This window comes from Pelophylax lessonae, assembly GCF_965119305.1.
Source record: "Pelophylax lessonae genome assembly, chromosome: 2".
Classification (NCBI taxonomy): domain Eukaryota; kingdom Metazoa; phylum Chordata; class Amphibia; order Anura; family Ranidae; genus Pelophylax; species Pelophylax lessonae.
This window is the reverse complement of record NC_138769.1, coordinates 453,576,994-453,596,697: the sequence shown is the minus strand read 5'-3', so window position 1 is coordinate 453,596,697 and position 19,704 is coordinate 453,576,994. Positions and strand designations below refer to the sequence as shown.

The 19,704-nt window shown below is 39.6% G+C and overlaps 1 protein-coding gene across 1 annotated transcript in view; it reads right to left on the bottom strand.

Annotated features, from left to right (window-relative positions):
• Positions 1-877: 877 nt before the first annotated feature.
• LOC309548144 (uncharacterized protein) overlaps positions 878-19,704 on the bottom strand; it is a gene marked incomplete at its 5' end in the record, with an annotated part of 250,508 nt that continues 231,681 nt past the window's right edge. The window contains 4 exons of the mRNA XM_082248108.1: positions 878-1,414; positions 2,630-2,765; positions 5,800-5,981; positions 17,411-18,848. Of these exons, the coding sequence (XP_082104234.1) occupies positions 1,269-1,414; positions 2,630-2,765; positions 5,800-5,981; positions 17,411-18,848 (1,902 nt within the window). The 3' untranslated portion in view covers positions 878-1,268. The remainder of the gene's footprint in view (positions 1,415-2,629; positions 2,766-5,799; positions 5,982-17,410; positions 18,849-19,704) is intronic.

Below are 19,704 nucleotides of genomic sequence, written 5' to 3'. Positions count from 1 at the left end.
ACTTTCATCTTTTCGGGATATTGCAACAGTAACACAAATGTTTTTTTTTGTTTTCACCTAGTAACACAATTTTTTTTCTGGAGGACTGTAGGATATGGGGTACTCTCAATATTACTATACAGAGGAGGCTGTGGGAGATTGGATCCCTCCATGTTACTATACAGATATCCTAATAGGAAACTTTCATTCTTCCTAAAAATCTTCTCTACACCTGCCAGAGAATCCATTTAAGGACACTGGACATAGGAGAATCCCAACATCTGACACATAAATGTAGTGATATTCATTTTATTGTCTTCCAAGCTTGCTGGCATGTGGACAGATTTTCCGTTATCTGCCTGTGACCATTTCTCAAGGCTATATATCATTTTTGTCCTTGAATGTTCTTTCTTTCCCAGTGGCAGTAGGTCTGATCTCAGCGATGCTGCAATGGAGGGGATAGTGGACCACACCTGTGCAAAGGTTGGAGAGCTCGCTCCTTTGATGGTGGGGGTGAGCAGTAACAGCTAGGAGTGTCTTAGCAACATTCTAGCAACAAAGCTTGATGGGATAATGCCACCTCTGGAAGTTTTTCTGCCAGAATTTTGGAGGTATGTAAATGGCCTACACCTATAGCAAGGGCATTATCCAGCTTTAGTCAAGACTGCACGGTTTGATATCATTTACAGATGCCCATTACCTGGAAAGGCAGTTTTTGGTAGAGGTGAACTAACCTTTTAAGGAAACCTACTACCCATTCTTAAAATCCTTGCACTATGTTGATAGAAGCTGGTGGTGGGTTTAATTTACCTGTTTGGTCATATTAATAACACAATCTGGTAGAAATTGCCTGAAAATGGCTGAATTACCTTAGCACAGGGTGGTGTACAGCACAGAAAAGTGAAGAGGGGCAGTTTGTAAAAAATTGCAGTGGGGAACACACATAATGGAACAGATTCTCTACATTGACATACTAATGCACAGCAGGGAAAACGCCACACACAATCTTTAGTAAAATCAAAACAATGAGTCCAATGTTAAAAAAAGTTTTTAGGGCAAGGTAAAACCATTTTACTATCTAAAGGTACACCTTCAGAAACAAATATACAAATAGAAGCTCCTACACTTCATAGGTCTATAATTTAACATCTTCTTTACACCTTTAGTAACAGCACTGATTGGTAAAACTACTGGAGGTTCCTTGACCAGTTGTATTTGTGCTTATATGAGGTCTGCTGGCAGCTAGTCAACTGTGGGCAATAAACGAGAAAGAGGAGTGTGTTCTTCTCCTATTTAATGATCTGCGGCATGTCACTCCAGGCCTGGGATTTCTTCTTAGCCAGCTCCATCCAAGATGGTTCCTCAGACACAGAAAGGGTTGGGCGCTTGGATATAACCTTTTCTTCTTTCTCTGTTAGCAAGGACAGCTGTGTACCTGTGGAGGCAGATAAATGAATAGTGACAAATGTATTATGTGCTGCATGTATTTATTCTCTTCAAACCTCAAAAGCCTTAATCTATATTAGACAGAGGTATTTCTTTTTAACAAAATTACAATGGCTGCATACTGTATGGATAATATAAGTCACATTCAACTGGATATGTTTTGTAGCATTTTGCAGCTTATCCAAGTCTCTTCCAACTGGTCAGAGAGGACAACTGGTTCATAAGAGGTGTGAAAGAGGCAATTTACATCCAACTGGAACCAACCCTAAACAAAAGTGGAGTCCTTTAACACCATCTGTTTTCCACATAAACTGCTGCATTGTTTGCATTAAGGAAAAAAAAACTTGCACTATATCTGTCCCAAACTTACCTGAGACCTAAATCGATCCAGTGCTGTGCCATGCTGCAGGTCTTCTCTCCCCTCTTCCTGGTCTCACAGGCTTTGCCGATAGCAGAGAAAGCCGTTGGCTTCTACTGCTGTCAGTGAAATCCAGTGAGAAGGGTGTGGGGCTGAGTCATGCTGTGTATGTCAATGGACAGGCATAGCCCAGCGAGCCCACACATCTGCCCCCATAGCAAGTGGTTTGCTATGGGGGTAGACACAGAGAAGAAGGAACCCTAGAGCGCTAGCTGGGGACCCAGAATAGGAGGCTCAGGGCCACTCTGTGCTATACCATTGCACAAAGCAGGTAGGCATAAACCCGTTTATTATTTTGATTTAAAAAAAAAAGAGACCTCACAATCACTTTAACATCCCTACGCCACAATTTTACAACAATTCATATCTTCAGAGTCAGGTTTCTATGGTAGTAAGCCCTTATAGAAAGACAAATTTGGGTTCCCTGGGGCATGGAGTCTAAGCCCCAGCCTGCTTCTTCACCAGGGCACCAATGGTGGGGATGGACTTGCTGCAAATTGGAACCAGCTCGCAGCCCCCACACCAGAAAAGCAAGGCAGTGAATGCAGCTGAAGTTTTGAGGAACTGTTTGACACAGGAGGAACAATGGGAGCCGGAGCAGTAGGAACCAGAATGACTTTAGCATTAGAGAACAAATCCATGTGACTAACTACTACTAGTATATCATGACCTGGAGTTCCTTCAGAGATATAACTATGTATGGCCGATAATTCAAACCAGGACTGAATGTTGTTCTGCAAAAAAGAAAAGAAAGGAAGAAGCATCCAGTAACAGCTACCCTCTTACCAGGAACAACATAAGGCAACGTGTTGGCTCTCCGTCTTGGCTCATTCGTATCTGTTTTTGTTTCTTCAGGAACAACGGAAACCGCTGTGATTGTAGTTTTGTTCTGGATTTGGTCAGCTTGTTGCTTTAAATTAACCTTAAATGGAGAAAAAAAAAAGAACATTTCATAGTAACGTAACTTGAGTTGTTTAAAAGCATTTTCAAGAAAAACAAGTTAAATCCTAGATATTTAAGTTAGAGCCTTTAAAATCTAAAGCCTAGTACACACGATGGGAAAATGGGACAATCATCCGATAATCTGATCGTTAGTTCACAGCTTTCGAGAGCGGATCATGACAGTTCATCGGAAATTATGCAAAGGGACAAACACGAAAATGTTTCTTGTAAGATAACAGAACAAACAATTTCATTTAATCAGTATAGTGTTATTCGTCTGCAAAAATAAAAATGAGTGACCAAGACTGTGCATGCTCGGAAACAAAAGAATATATTACAATACAATACATTACAACATCACAGGGAGTTGTATTTTATTTTTTTTGAGAATTTTAATAACTCCTCTAGTAACCTATTGGTTTTTGATATGAGACTAGCATGCAAAAAAACCCCCAAAAAACAAAACAAAAAAAAATAGTTGATCATTCGTCCTATATTCTTATTATATGTACGGCTGTTTGTTTAGCTCATAAGAATTGCATTTACAATTTTTATCTTTAGGGTCCTCTCACACGGGCTTTCTGCCCGGCGGACTCCGTTTTGCTCAGCGGGGATTGATCCACTGATCCCCGCTGAGCAGGAGGATGACAGGTCCGTCTTCCTTTACTTTGCAGAGACAGACCTATCAGATCCCCGCTCTCCTCTATGGGAGATCGGATGAAAACAGACCGCCTGTCCATTCTCATCCAATACTATACGATTAGTTCCTCCAGATGGTTGGAAAATAGGGTTTCCATCTGTCTGGATTTCACGGACAGGATCGGATAGCAGCGGGTGTCAGCGGACATGTCACCGCTGACATCCGCTGCCCCACACAGGTGCATAGAGCATCCGATCAGGTCCGCCTGAAAAACTGTCAGTTTTTCAGGTGGACCTGATCGGAAAGTCCATGTGAAAGAGGCCTTATTGTCAGTGGATGTGCTCTTATATAGGCTTGTACTTGTTACAAAAATACTGCATTCTGGGATTGGAGGGCATTAGTGTAAAATACAGTACCTGCACTTTTGTATTGTTTTGTTTTTTTGCTATTTTAAATGGAAATGATACTAGCTGGAAAAATGTATTAAGGAAAACTATAAGGCCTCATGCACACTGGACACTATAACAACGTCAGTAGCATTAACTGCAGAAAGCTATAGCTGTAGAATGAGTTTTGCAGCTTTTTTTTTGGTTTTCAGCGTTTTTAGTATTTTTTAGCTGTTGCGGTTTTTACCTTTTTTTTTTTTTTTTTTTTAGCAAAACTATACTCCCACAAAAGCTTATGGTTCAAAAACGCAGATAAATGCCAAATAGCCGCGATTTTCAGCATTTTTAAGTTTTGAGTGTTTTTACAGCTGAAAAACTCCTCTTAAAACCCACGAGTTCTGGGGTTTTTTCCAGCTAGAAAATGCCCCTGCCAAATACTGCTGATAACAGCCTATGTGTGCATGGACACATAGGATAAAATGCTGGGGAGTTTTCTGGCTGCAGAAAAAAAAAGTCAATGCAGACAGTTTGGTTTTAAATGTGACCCACCCACCAATTTATTAGGTAGTTTGAACTCATCTACCATTTACAGTAACTCATTCCTTCCTGCTTTGATCTCCAGTGAGGAGTGAGTGAGAACAGAGAGCGCCGCTGCTCTCGGGCACAGCACTGGATTGAGATGGGGCTCAGGTAAGTAAAAGGTGGGAAGGGGAGGAGCTGCACACAGAAGGTTTTTTACCTTAAAGCGGAGTTCCACTGGTTTTTATGTTTATTAAAAGTCAGCAGCTACAAAAAGTGTAGCTGCAGAGTTTTAATAAACACACACTCACCTATCCCATGGTCCAGCGATGCGCCCGGCGGGAGCCTCAGTTCTCTACCTCTTCTCCCCACGACACCAGCATCACTACTGTGCGCACCTGGCTGTGACAGCTTGCGACTTCAGGCTGCACTTCTTTAGTGGCCGGGCAATCTTCTGGGACCTGTGATGCAGAAGATTGCAGGGATGGAGGGGGAGAGGAGAACTTCTGCTCGTGCCGCCTTGGTGACCCGAGCGGAAGTGGGAGCAGGTACCTATCAAAACTAGGTACCCGCTCCCCCCCCAAAAAATGAGGCATGTCAGGGGGTCAGGAGCACTTAAAACAGAAGTTTCGCCTTTGAGTGGAACTCCGCTTTAATGTATTGAATGCAATAAGGTACAAAAACTTCTGCGTTTAGAAAAACTTTAAGGAATGTGCAAAGCACTGTCTATTTATTTTAAAGCAGTGATATGGCCGCATTACAGCCCTACTGTTGCTTTTAAACCTGACCCTAAATGTTTAGTATATACTTCAAACACCTCTGAAACTTAGTAGCTTAACTAACAGTCCCCCTAAGTTATGTGCACACGGGCTGAAAATTGGCTACAATCAGCCATTGCTGTAGAAAACGGCAAACTTTTTACCCATGTGTACAGCTGCTTCTCTGACTGAAGCCTATCTCATGACTGGCTTCTGTTGAACGAACATGCTGGAAAACCAATGGCTGTGAGCACTGACTGGTGCATTTTGTCAGGGTGGGGGTGGGGGTGGGGGTGGGTTGGGTGAGGGAGGGAAGGCGGTCCCCGTCAGAACACAATAGCACAGTGGGGAGATTGCTGTAATAACATGACATAGATATTACAGTGACCTCCTCCGCTGGGTCGAACGAAAAAAAACTTAACGTGTGTTCGTGAGTGCATGAGTTGCGATATTTAACAAATGTTTCAAAGAGAAATGATATACAATAAGTGTTAATCGCAGATTACTGGACAGTCAACTCACTACCCTACAGAAGTTTACAAATAAGGAAGTTTCCCTTTAAATACTGAAACTTTTCTCAGCATATCTGTCTCTATAATCATAATTATATAATAATAATAATATATCTTTCACACAGAGACCCAAACAACAGTTTTCACCTAAAGGTTAGGGTTCTATTGCTAAATGCAGTGTGAATGGTAAGAAAATCACCTCTGTCTTTTCTTTGTTCTGTTTGTCAGCCTCTTGGTTTGCAGTTTTTTGTTTGTAGATGGGGTGTTCCTCCTTAAAGCTGAGCTGTTTCTGTCTTGCCATGGACATCCAAGGAGGCTGATTCACTTTGTTCTCACCTCCCTTACCAGATTCTGCTGGCACGACAGCAGGAGGGGTCTTATCTGGTAACATAAAATCAGAAAGCCAGCGTATTAAAGCATTTCAGTGTAAAAATCAATCAAAACCATCACAAATGTATTAGTTCTTCAAGTTCCTTTTTTCCGCAGAGAACATTTCCTTTGTTTGACAACAATGGAGGACCTTGGCTCGGTGCTTGGAGAATGCAGCTCTGCTTAAAGTGTGTAGAGGGTTAGCACACATTCCTCTACCCAATTATAAGCCTTAAAAGAAGAGAAACAAACCTTGTCTCCTTTAGGTTTTACTGGAGTTCTTCTGTGGGTATAGCAAGTGTGCATTTCTCAGGGCTGAACACAATCTTACCCACCTTGTGTGCTGAACTGCATTGCAGAAGTCCTGGCATGGCTAAGAACACATAAGGGGGTGATTTACTAAAACTAGTAGAATGCAAAATCTGGTGCAGCTCTGCATTGAAACCAATCAGCTTCCAGGTTTTAGGGTACGTTCACATTGAACACGGGTTTGAAATTTCAGCTGAACTCTCACGATTTCAAACCCGCATTTCAGTGCGAGTTTGGGGGGAGGTGATTTGAGTGACATCTGTGCGGGTTCATGCACAGATGTCTATTGCAATCGCCCCCGAAGGCGACAAAAGTAGTGCAGAAACTACTTTTGGAAACTGCAAAGTCGGCATCGCACCGATTTGGACAGTGTCATTGCCGGCAATAGGCTGCCATTTGGCATGTGAAATCACGCCGATGTGAATGGGGGCTTATTGTCAAAGCTTAATCGAACACGCTAAAGTTAGATTGTACAAAAAATATATACGAATTGTATATATTAGCGCGCCAGGGAGATAATTAACAGGACCTGGTTTACTAATTGTATGATAATAAGTGGATTAAATAAAGTGATTAATGATTAAATCAATAAATAAAATAATTTAAATTAATTTAATTAATATGTTGCAGCTGCTATGTAAAGTGCGGGTGCTGGTGATGAAAAAAAGTGATCACAGTAGTGATAACTATAGCGCTTGCAGTGTCCCCTAATGGGAGAATTTTAAATATTTCACAATAGTGCTTAATATGGATAAATAGTGATATTATCAAATAAATAATTAATTAAATACACTGATAAATAAACAATTAATAAATAAGTGGATGAATAAATAAACCACTGGTGATTATAATCCTTCACAGTGTGCAGTGAAAAAAACTTTCAAATTGGTAAAAAAATAAATATATCATGTAGTTCTAAACACAATTCATATAATAATAAAGTGCTGGTGCTCCTTGCTGGATTCCTTAGTGCTTCCTTCACCGTGAGTAAATGAATGAAATGCCCACTCACCGAAAGCTGTGGGTTTTATATGTCATATGACACTAAAACCGTCTGTGCTTGTTAAGAGATCCTGCCCGGATCGAATGGATCTCCCTGGGTCTTTACAGCCACTACGGGTTTTTCTTCTACCTCGGGTAGTCTCCTTCAGCCACGATCCCAGCCTTGGAATGTGCCCTTCCTGCAAAGTCCCCTCCAATCACAACCGTGATGAGGAAATAAAAAAACGGATAGTGTGGTATTGTTTCCAATATATTTATTCACACACCCCATGCATAGCAAAGGTAAAATCCATAAAATTTCCAGCAGGTGATAAAGGTGCTCATCCAAAGTTCAAAAAATTGTAACAGCAAATGTGAGGTAACCGTGTTCAAAACCAAACAGACAGGCAAACAAATAGGACCGTCATATGTTCGGCACAAAGAGTGGAGAGCGGTAGTTCCGGTATGCGTTCCACTCGAGTGCGTATGACGTCACCACGTGCGTTCCACCTAACGCGTTTCGTCATTGGCTAGACGTCTTCAGAGGTGGAGTCACACGTCTAGCGTGGGTCTTATATACCAGAGATGCCGCTCAGCACTCCGCCCAACTCCGCTCTGAGAAAACTCTATCCGGAAACCGGAAATGCCTCCATGTCCCCGTATGGTAAATAACATTTATGGCGTGCAATCCATATTTCGGAGCTCAATATTATATAACCATATTCCTTTATCATTTACCCAGTACCATTCTAATATCATGTGTAAACATATGATTAAGTTAGTTTGTGCTACATTATAGAAAACATTCCATACAAAAGGGCACACATATAAATAAATCATATTAATAAAAATATTACATTTTAATTCAAAAATTATTAAAAACATATTAAATCTATATTATTGTGATGGGGGTTAATATCATAAAAATACTGTATTTATGTAATTAATATTAAAATTATCAGAGGTCTAAAATGTATAAATATTATAGTTAAGTGGATTACAAAATTGCTAATATGATATTATATATATAATTTTATTTATAAAATTTTATTATCACGATCTAAAATTATTTATTAAATTAATTAATTAAAATTAATTATTTATGGCTGAACAAAGATATTAATATTTTATAGGATTTGTAAATTATCATATTTTATCAAAACTCTATAAAAACTAAGGATTTGAAATAAAACAATTAATGTCCATGTCAATATTCATACCCTTGGGTTGTAGGGTAGAGAGCTCATAAATCCAACGGGACTCATTTTGGGAGACGGCAATTCGCATATTATTGCCCCTCCAATTCTGTTCAATCTTGTCAATGCCCAAGATGGTAAGAAAGGTGGGGTCCCTATTGTGCACCATTCTAAAATGTAGGGAAACACTATGATTCCTGAAACCTTTCTTGATATTAGCAATGTGCTCCCCTATACGTACCCTGAGCTCTCTTGCAGTACGACCCACATATTGTAACCCACAAGGGCAAGTGAGAAGGTATGTGACATGGGTACTCCTGCATGTAATTAGTTTCTTAATGTTATATTTCTTTTTTGTTACGTTTGATTGGAACTCAAGAACTTGTCTTTTCCTCGTTTTCACAGTTTTACATGGTTTGCACCTTCCGCATGAATAAAAACCTTTATAATCTAAAAAAGTTAAAAGTTTCTTGGGGGGATCTGGTACATTCTTTACCAATTTGTCTCTGAGGTTAGGATCTCTGCGGTAGACAAATTTCGGCCGGTTTGGAATAACCTCCTTCAATTTTTCATCCCTCAAAAGAAGGTGCCAGTGCTTTTTGATAATATCTTCCACTTCCCTGTATCTTGTGTTGTACTGTGTAATAAAATTCAAAGAGTAATCGTTATCTTCTTTTTCTTTATCTCTTAGAAGTAATCCTCTGTCCATATTTTTGACATCATCTCTGGTTTTTTCCAGTGTATTTCTTTTGTATCCTTTTTCTTGGAACCTGTCTAAAATCATATTTGATTGGTTCATAAAATCCTTTCTGCACAAAAATGCACTTTAAGGCAACAGACAGGAATGGATATATTCCCACCCATAGTGGGCACCATCCTAACTGGATAAAGGGAATCCCTAAGGGACAACTCATGCGCCTGAAGAGAAATTGTAGTAATGAACAGGATTTTATGAACCAATCAAATATGATTTTAGACAGGTTCCAAGAAAAAGGATACAAAAGAAATACACTGGAAAAAACCAGAGATGATGTCAAAAATATGGACAGAGGATTACTTCTAAGAGATAAAGAAAAAGAAGATAACGATTACTCTTTGAATTTTATTACACAGTACAACACAAGATACAGGGAAGTGGAAGATATTATCAAAAAGCACTGGCACCTTCTTTTGAGGGATGAAAAATTGAAGGAGGTTATTCCAAACCGGCCGAAATTTGTCTACCGCAGAGATCCTAACCTCAGAGACAAATTGGTAAAGAATGTACTAGATCCCCCCAAGAAACTTTTAACTTTTTTAGATTATAAAGGTTTTTATTCATGCGGAAGGTGCAAACCATGTAAAACTGTGAAAACGAGGAAAAGACAAGTTCTTGAGTTCCAATCAAACGTAACAAAAAAGAAATATAACATTAAGAAACTAATTACATGCAGGAGTACCCATGTCACATACCTTCTCACTTGCCCTTGTGGGTTACAATATGTGGGTCGTACTGCAAGAGAGCTCAGGGTACGTATAGGGGAGCACATTGCTAATATCAAGAAAGGTTTCAGGAATCATAGTGTTTCCCTACATTTTAGAATGGTGCACAATAGGGACCCCACCTTTCTTACCATCTTGGGCATTGACAAGATTGAACAGAATTGGAGGGGCAATAATATGCGAATTGCCGTCTCCCAAAATGAGTCCCGTTGGATTTATGAGCTCTCTACCCTACAACCCAAGGGTATGAATATTGACATGGACATTAATTGTTTTATTTCAAATCCTTAGTTTTTATAGAGTTTTGATAAAATATGATAATTTACAAATCCTATAAAATATTAATATCTTTGTTCAGCCATAAATAATTAATTTTAATTAATTAATTTAATAAATAATTTTAGATCGTGATAATAAAATTTTATAAATAAAATTATATATATAATATCATATTAGCAATTTTGTAATCCACTTAACTATAATATTTATACATTTTAGACCTCTGATAATTTTAATATTAATTACATAAATACAGTATTTTTATGATATTAACCCCCATCACAATAATATAGATTTAATATGTTTTTAATAATTTTTGAATTAAAATGTAATATTTTTATTAATATGATTTATTTATATGTGTGCCCTTTTGTATGGAATGTTTTCTATAATGTAGCACAAACTAACTTAATCATATGTTTACACATGATATTAGAATGGTACTGGGTAAATGATAAAGGAATATGGTTATATAATATTGAGCTCCGAAATATGGATTGCACGCCATAAATGTTATTTACCATACGGGGACATGGAGGCATTTCCGGTTTCCGGATAGAGTTTTCTCAGAGCGGAGTTGGGCGGAGTGCTGAGCGGCATCTCTGGTATATAAGACCCACGCTAGACGTGTGACTCCACCTCTGAAGACGTCTAGCCAATGACGAAACGCGTTAGGTGGAACGCACGTGGTGACGTCATACGCACTCGAGTGGAACGCATACCGGAACTACCGCTCTCCACTCTTTGTGCCGAACATATGACGGTCCTATTTGTTTGCCTGTCTGTTTGGTTTTGAACACGGTTACCTCACATTTGCTGTTACAATTTTTTGAACTTTGGATGAGCACCTTTATCACCTGCTGGAAATTTTATGGATTTTACCTTTGCTATGCATGGGGTGTGTGAATAAATATATTGGAAACAATACCACACTATCCGTTTTTTTATTTCCTCATCACGGTTGTGATTGGAGGGGACTTTGCAGGAAGGGCACATTCCAAGGCTGGGATCGTGGCTGAAGGAGACTACCCGAGGTAGAAGAAAAACCCGTAGTGGCTGTAAAGACCCAGGGAGATCCATTCGATCCGGGCAGGATCTCTTAACAAGCACAGACGGTTTTAGTGTCATATGACATATAAAACCCACAGCTTTCGGTGAGTGGGCATTTCATTCATTTACTCACGGTGAAGGAAGCACTAAGGAATCCAGCAAGGAGCACCAGCACTTTATTATTATATGAATTGTGTTTAGAACTACATGATATATTTATTTTTTTACCAATTTGAAAGTTTTTTTCACTGCACACTGTGAAGGATTATAATCACCAGTGGTTTATTTATTCATCCACTTATTTATTAATTGTTTATTTATCAGTGTATTTAATTAATTATTTATTTGATAATATCACTATTTATCCCTATTAAGCACTATTGTGAAATATTTAAAATTCTCCCATTAGGGGACACTGCAAGCGCTATAGTTATCACTACTGTGATCACTTTTTTTCATCACGCTAAAGTTAGAAGCTGATTGGCTACCATGCACACCTGCACCAGATTTTGCACTCTTTAGTTTAAGTAAATCAAGACCAAGGTGTCATAACTGTCACCTTAAAGCGGAGTTCCACCCAAAAGTGGAACTTCTGCTTTAGGGAGTCCTGACCCCCCGACATGCCACATTTGGCATGTCATTTTTTGGGGGGGGGAGCGGGTACCTAGTTTTGACAGGTACCCGCTCCCACTTCCGCTCGGAGCGCCGCGGCGCCCTGAGCGGAAGTTCTCCTCTCCCCCTCCCTCCCTGCAATCTTCTGGGACACGTCAGAGGTCCCAGAAGATTGCCGGCCAATCACGGCGCGCAGCGCGACTCGCGCATGCGCAGTGGGTACCCGGCTGTGAAGCCGCAAACTGTAACAGCCGGGTGCCCACAGCAGTGATGACGGCGCCGAGGGAGAGGATCGAGGCTTCCGGCGGCCGCATCGCTGGACCGTTGGACAGGTGAGTAAATGGCTGGAACTCCGCTTTAAATGCATGCTTTTAAAGACACCCGTGTTAGCTAAAATATGCTAAATGCATTTTCTTTCCCTCGTCTTATTGTGTATGGCCTTCTTAGTAAACTTTCTCACAAATACAAATATTAAAGCATAATAATAAAGCAATTCCAAGAGCCCTGTTCATCCCCTTGGAAACTTCCCAGCATGCATTGCTGACTTGCTTTGAATAGTCACATACAGTTCAGTGTAAATATGTTGCCATGGCATTCTGACATGCTGACAATTGCTATTGGAGTCATAGAGATATATTACAACCCCTTTTACGAGCTCAAACATTTCAGTTTTGTGCATACTTAAACTGATTATACGCACTGCAACTGTTGCAATCATCAATTGAACATCTATATAGTGTGATAGCCTGCCTGACTAGACATTCATTCAATTGTATTTTTAGGCCCTTGTATAGTTGTTGATAAAACTGCAGGGGCTGGTACAGAAATCATACAATCAGATTATGATCAGATCTGTGTGTGCACATCTTTTTTGTTTTAAGTCAATTCAGGTGAAATGAAAAATCCTAACGCAGCTTAGACAATAGAGTTATATTTTTTATTATATATAATGCTGCAAGAATGTTCATAATAAATGTATTTTATTACAAACATATTCTATCAACCTACAATGCCTAATTTATATTCACTACCTTAACTGGTTACAAATTGCTAAAATAATTTAAAGGGAATGGGACAGTCAGCAGGGTGTTTGTTGTTCATGAATTCTAAAATGATATTGACATTTTTGTAAAACCTTTATGGAAATGTGCACCTTCTGTTAAGTGTGACTAATTGTACCATTTGCATACCTGTCAGCCCAGGATTTGTGATCTATAATCACATTACAATGAGCAATATGGCAAACACTGGACTGCTAACTTGGCAGTATTTCCAAAACATATGTACCAAACAATTCTCATTTTACAGACTGTTATTACTCTTTTGTATTAAAAATAAGTAATAATATGAATAAAATATGAAACTCTTAGCAGCTGCAAAAGCCTTTAATCAGAGAGGGGAATACCGGAGGTAAGTCAAACCTATGGCATTAGAACAGATGTGCCATATGTCATAGCTGTTACCATACTTAACATGTATGAGGAGCCTATACACCATTCCATCCATTACTGTCAACTCCGATCCACTGCAGTAATGCAGCAGAAAATAGATTTGATCATAAACATAAAAGCTTTGTTCAGATGAACATTCGTACTAGAGTGAATAGAGAAGGGATGAGAGGTGAGGGAGTAGTCTTTACTGGGCTAGCTATTTCATGTGTATTAGAAGGATTTCCATTTATTGTCTCCAGGGACTTTGACAATGTTTATTGCTTGCTTTTTTTCTATGGGGTAAATGCGTAGGTGGTGCATTTTTTACAATGGCAGACAGATTGCTAGAGGTCATTTCATTTGCTACTAAATCTGACCTACCCACCACTTCATTAGGCACACGGATCCCCTCTCCCAGGGCTACAGTTGGTGTACTTATAATATCTTCAGAATGTATTCTAAATTCAGCTGTAAAATTCTTTAGCCATAAGGGAAAAAAGAGACACTCTATAGGTGCCCAACATCAACAAGGTCAGCCTGACGTACTTGCATGATCCACTGCAGCTGAGCACCAGGAGATAGATTTGGTCAAAAACATGAAAGCTTGGCTCAGCTCAGGTTTATTAAAGCGGAGTTCCGGCCGCAAAATCGTTACATTAGATTTTGTGCCATCCGCTTCCTTATTGTCACCTGAAAAAGAATTGGATATTCACAATTTTTTTTTTTTTTTACTTACCTTGTTTCAGAAGAAAATATACTCACCTTTCCTTCCACTTCCTCCCTCTGTGGCCGCGGCCCGCGTCGTCACTTCCTGTCCTGCAATGTGTCCTGGGAGCTCTTACTCATCACTACCAGGAGGCAATGGGCAGTGATGTAGGTGGTCGGGCTCCTCTCACAGCTTGCACAATGAGCTAGAACCAGGAAGCAGGTACATTTGCATACTGCGGCTTCGGGTTACCAGGACAAAGATGGTGGTGCTCTGCAAACTTTTTATAAAGTAAGATTTTATGATTGCCAATCAATTATTAAACTGTCTAAAACCGGATTAGCGGATATATGAAGGGCGGTGGATCACTGTTTGGGAAGTATTTATATTAAAAAAAAACGATTTTGTGGCCGGAACTCCGCTTTAAGGTACATACAAGCAATGACGTTATCAACAATCCTAATTGTACAAATTTCTAATGGTGCGAGGCTGTAACAGCAACCACATGTACACCTTACCAGTCCCTAGATATTGTGTCTCCACAAGTTTAATTTTTCAGGCTAAGAGCATTTTCAGCAAGTATAGAAAATAGTAAAAAAAGATAAGGCCCTAAATTGGAACCAATGTGTGGCCAGCAGAGGAAGAAACATGAAGATGCTTTGAAGTAGATTCTTCAGGAAGGATGGTATTTATTGATCATAAAAACAGGTTAAAGCACCATCAACAGGTTATATGGCTCTTTATTGGTCACTTCGCCAGGAAAAGGTGAGCCACAACATGCATTGATTGATGGTGCTTGAACCTATTTTATGATCAATAAATACCAACCTTCCTGAAGAATCCACTTGGAAGCGTTTTTATTTAATGTTGCCTCTGCCTTCTACACATTGGTTCAATTTTGGGGAATTATCCTTTTTATCATTGTTCACCAGATGTGATTGCAACGTGGTGCAGTGGAAGAATTGTTGGAAAAATCCAGTAACATGGAGTGCAAGTCATATTCTCTACCATCCTAGACTTTTTGCCATACTTTTCACATACTGTATATACATCTGAATACTACTCATAGAGGATCTCTCTCATGGCTTTTTATCCCTCTTTTTCTCCTTATTGCTGCTCATCTGCAGCACCACTAACTCAAGTATAGAAAATACCTACTGACTTTACCAGGCATTTAGTGTTCTTGTGAACCCAATGTTGCAGCGCTGCTAATAAATTAAATAAATTATAGATATATAAACATATAAAAATTGATATCACTGTGTAACCTTGTGCAAAACGTGCAAATATGTGCAAAATATATATTGTGCAAAATCTTGCAAGATCACACAATAAATATATATATTCAAACTTCATAAATACATAAATCAGCTACAGAAGACGCCGTGATTGGACGGCAAAACGCGTCTAGCGATTGGCTGAGCGGACCTGACGTAATTTCCGTACGGTGAAGCGCACGCTGCGGGAGCAGCGAACCACCGAGCCGAGACTCTTATGCCTGCAATTTTTAGATGTTTGTAAGTAGTTTTCTTTTTGGATGCAATAAATTTTATTGAATGTACTTCACTATGGATGGCCTTTTCTTTCCCATGAGGGGACTCGAAATATGTTGAAAGGACCACCATTAAGGATCTCTCCCATATGATTGCGGATCCCAGGCTGTCAGATAGGCTGTGACTACACTGCAGGAGTATCTTGAATGCCTTATACCGAGTGTATTGTGGTAAATAGCTAACCACAAGGGGATCACCCCCATACATGCACACAGTGAAGCACAGAAGCACCTTTTTTGCACCTGATGGACACTCTATATGGACTTATGATTTACTATTTATGAAGTTTGAATATATATATTTATTGCGTGATCTTGCGAGATTTTGCACAATATATATTTTGCACACATTTGCACATTTTGCACAAGGTTACACAGTGATATCAATTTTTATATGTTTATATATTTATAATTTATTTATTTCTTTAATTTATTAGCAGCGCTGCAACATTGGGTTCACTATAATTTAAAGGCACTAGCACTTTAACTTGCAGCAAGCAGCTATTTAGTGCACAGACACTTTCTGTATATATAATTTTTTTGCACAATACACATATGTTTTTCACAATACCATAAGCGCGAGGCTATACCGATATACATTTAGTGTTTTTGACACTTCCTGTGAGATGAACAGAAAGCACTAAGAACCGTTTTTTTTTTTTTTGTGGAATGTACTCTCGATGTCATTGAGTATACCACCGTACCTGCAGTATTATGTTCAAATGTTCTCTTTAGCTACTGTCCTTGTGCCATATTCTTCATTAACATTTTATAATTAAAAAAAATAACCTTTGAGATGTTACTCGTCCTGTTTTCTGGGGGATGCGAGCAGTGTAACATTTTTTTCAAGTTTTGTTTTTAGTGTTTCCGAGCTAAGGTAATGGGTATCACTAGTCATGTTATTTTTTCAAACCGGGGTATGCCCAGAGACTCTGTTTTGTGAACCAACCTTTACCTCTGAAAAAACAATAAAAATAAAAAATAAAAACCTTCTTTTGGTGTACACTACTGGTCCCATCAATCCACTATAAAATGGGGATAAACAAAGACATTTTTGAAGCCCAAAGCTGTGTGATGATATGACTCCCTCCATAGACACAGTGGAGAAGAAAGCGTAGAAATAATGGAACTGGAAGTATGTTATTTCAGAATGAGAGGAAAAGGGAAGGCTGTATAGCCCCCCTTTTCCTCATGGGAGAGTGGCGGGAAATGAGTTTAGTTTTAGGTTAGTCATTATTTTCCCTAATTTTTCCTCAGGGAAAAAGGGGAGGGAAGAATGGCGTTATCCTGAAGGAAACAGCTGTTGTGGGTGGTCACGTAGCTTTGCAGGGGTCAGAGCACCTATAGGGAGAGAGATTAGCTGTGGAAGTTTCTAGACTCTCTGGGGACCCTATATAAAGAGGAGAATGCCTCAGAGGGGCTCATTCGCCTCAGAAGACTCGACCAGTGGAGTTCCCAAACCCCCCCTCCCTTGTCGCGGCTGTTTTTATGTGGTGGGTCACCTTTGCTTTTAGCGAAGGGGGACGGTTTTTACTATATGTTTGGAAGTGATGATTTTATCTGAGTTATTTATTTATGCAGCCTGAGCCGTGGTGGCTGGGTTGTTGCAAGTGTTGTATGTTTTTTATCTTATATTTATTAAAAGTTTTAAAACCAATAATAAACGGCTGCGGCCAATTATTTTCCACAAGTATAGTAGTCTGCCTCTTTTTATCTTAGATAAGAATTTAGAATAAGAAATCCTGCCTAATGCCCCATAACCAGGTGAAAAAAGCAGGGGAATTTTTGGGTTTAGATACGCTTAGAAACAGAGACATATACTGTATGTTTAAGGTTGAACTTACCAAAACTTTTTTGCAAACTCAGTCTTCTCTCTGACATTCGCCTTTCATTTATCACCTCGGGTGATTTTGACTTTTTCTCTTGACTGGATTCCTTTTCTGTCATTTCTTTATTCGTGTTATTGTCTGCCACTGTAATATTCTGCAGTACAGGTTTTTTGGGTAGTGGTGGTTTAGTCTGTGCCACTTCAATGGCATCTTCTTTGATCTCTGTTTTGATCTCAGTTTTAGGGCTGACAGTGGAGTCTACATGCCCAGCTTCGTGTACTTCATCTTTGGACAATAATACAAATCCTGTTTTTTCATGTTTAAGTTCTGCACTGTGTCTTTTCACAGTGGTAGTGACTGGGCTCATGCCTTCCCTGTATCTTAAGGATAGTGATGTGGGTCTTAACTTAAAAAAAGGGTTCTTGTCTTCAGTAGCTGCCTGTACGTCTGTTGCCAAAGACAAATCACTGGTAGCTGGCACTGTGCTCTGGATTGAGGTAATGTTACCAGAGAAAGGCTTGTCTGAAGGCGCAGCCTCAGGGTCAGCCAAGGTCTCCTTTTTCCTACCTATGAGCTTGTTTTCAGGTTGGGGAGTAGCAGCAGTTTTGTCATCTTCTTTCAAAATCTCAGTTTTAGACACACCGGGCTTCAAAAGAGACAATTTGGTGTTTTTTTCAGGATCACCCTCAGTATTTGCTTTCAGATTAAAACTATTAGTCCGAGGCCTTTCCCAAGCAGATGATACAGAGAATTTTCTCTGAGCACCTGCTTCTGTAGGGGATCTTTCCGCCTTTTTATCCAAATTGCCAAGCTTGTTATTGTTTTCCTTATCCGATAAGAGTTGCTCCGAGGTATTCTGACTCCTTTCAGAAAGTGAATGTCGGAAAAGGCTTCTCCGAATCTGCACAGACTCTTCGAAGTAGGCTGAGGGAGAAGTCTTTACTTGGCCAGCTAATTCCTGTGTATTCGATTGGTTTTCATTATCGTCTCCAGGGCCTTTGACAGTTTTTATTGATTGCTTTTTGCTACTTGGTAAAGGGGAAATGGGTGATGTGTTTTTCAGGATCGCAGACAGGTTGCCAGAGGTCATTTCCTTTGCCTTTAAATCTGGCCCACCCGCCAATTCATCGGACACTTTGCTCTGTTCTTCTGGTGCTACAGTTGGTGCACTTGGAATATTTTCAGACTGTAATCTGAGTTCGGCCTTTGGGTCCTGCAGTTTTTCTTGGTGAGTTTGTGATTCACTTCCTGCTGTAATCTTAGCAGCCACTTCTTTGTTTTCTTCTACATTCAGTAATGTGGAATTTGCACTTGGACTACTATCACTGTCACAATCATCTTTATTGGGAGTCAAGATGTCTGCAGCAGAGCTGTCTGTTCTTTCTGGACTAGCTTCTGTAACATCTTCCTCTTCCATACGGTTCAACCCAGCAAAAGATTCTTCCTGCAACGCCTGAGGAAGGGAAAACAAAAACTGTTACTATACTCAAACCTTAACTTTACGAAAAATTTACAGCGCTATTGGTATCATGCATAAAATGAAGCAGTATGTTGCACTGAGGCTGAACCATTATACACTCAGTTTTAGATTTTTGTAATTGGCAGAAAATTAGATTACTTTTTTTCAACTGCTTAAGGTCTGCTCTATAGCAGTTAAACTACTACAGGGCGGCACCTCTGCGCTGGATCGCGTAAATACACAGCAGAAGCTGAGAGGCAGGTACCGTGGACTTTAAGTGCGCCGGCACCTGCTGATCCTTTGGTACAGAGACAGAACGATGGTTTGCTTAAGTAAACAAGCAGATTGCCGTTCTGTCAGTAGGGATGGCATGGATCCTGTGTTCCTGCAAAGCAGGGACGAGGATCCATGTCTTCCCCTAGTGAAAGCACCTCCCACAGTACACAGAAACAGTAGCTAGGCACACAGTCAACCATTTGATCACCCCTGATGTTAACCCCTTCCCAGCCAGTGTCATTAGCACAGTGCATATTTTTTTTAGCACTGATCACTGTATTAGTGTCACTGGTCCCCAAAAAATGTCAAAAGTGTTAGCTAGTGTGAGAAGGTCCGCCGCAATATCGCAGTACCGCTATAAGTGACTGATCGCCGCCATTACTAGTAAAAAAAGAAAAGAAAAGAAAAATAAATAAAACATCCATAGTTTGTAGATGCTATAAGTTTTGCGAAACCAATCAATATATATGCTTATTGTGATTTTTTTTTTTTTACCAGAAATATGTAGCAGTTGGGCTAAATTGATGAAGAAATTACATTTTTTAAAATTTTTTTATTGGCTATGTTTTATAGC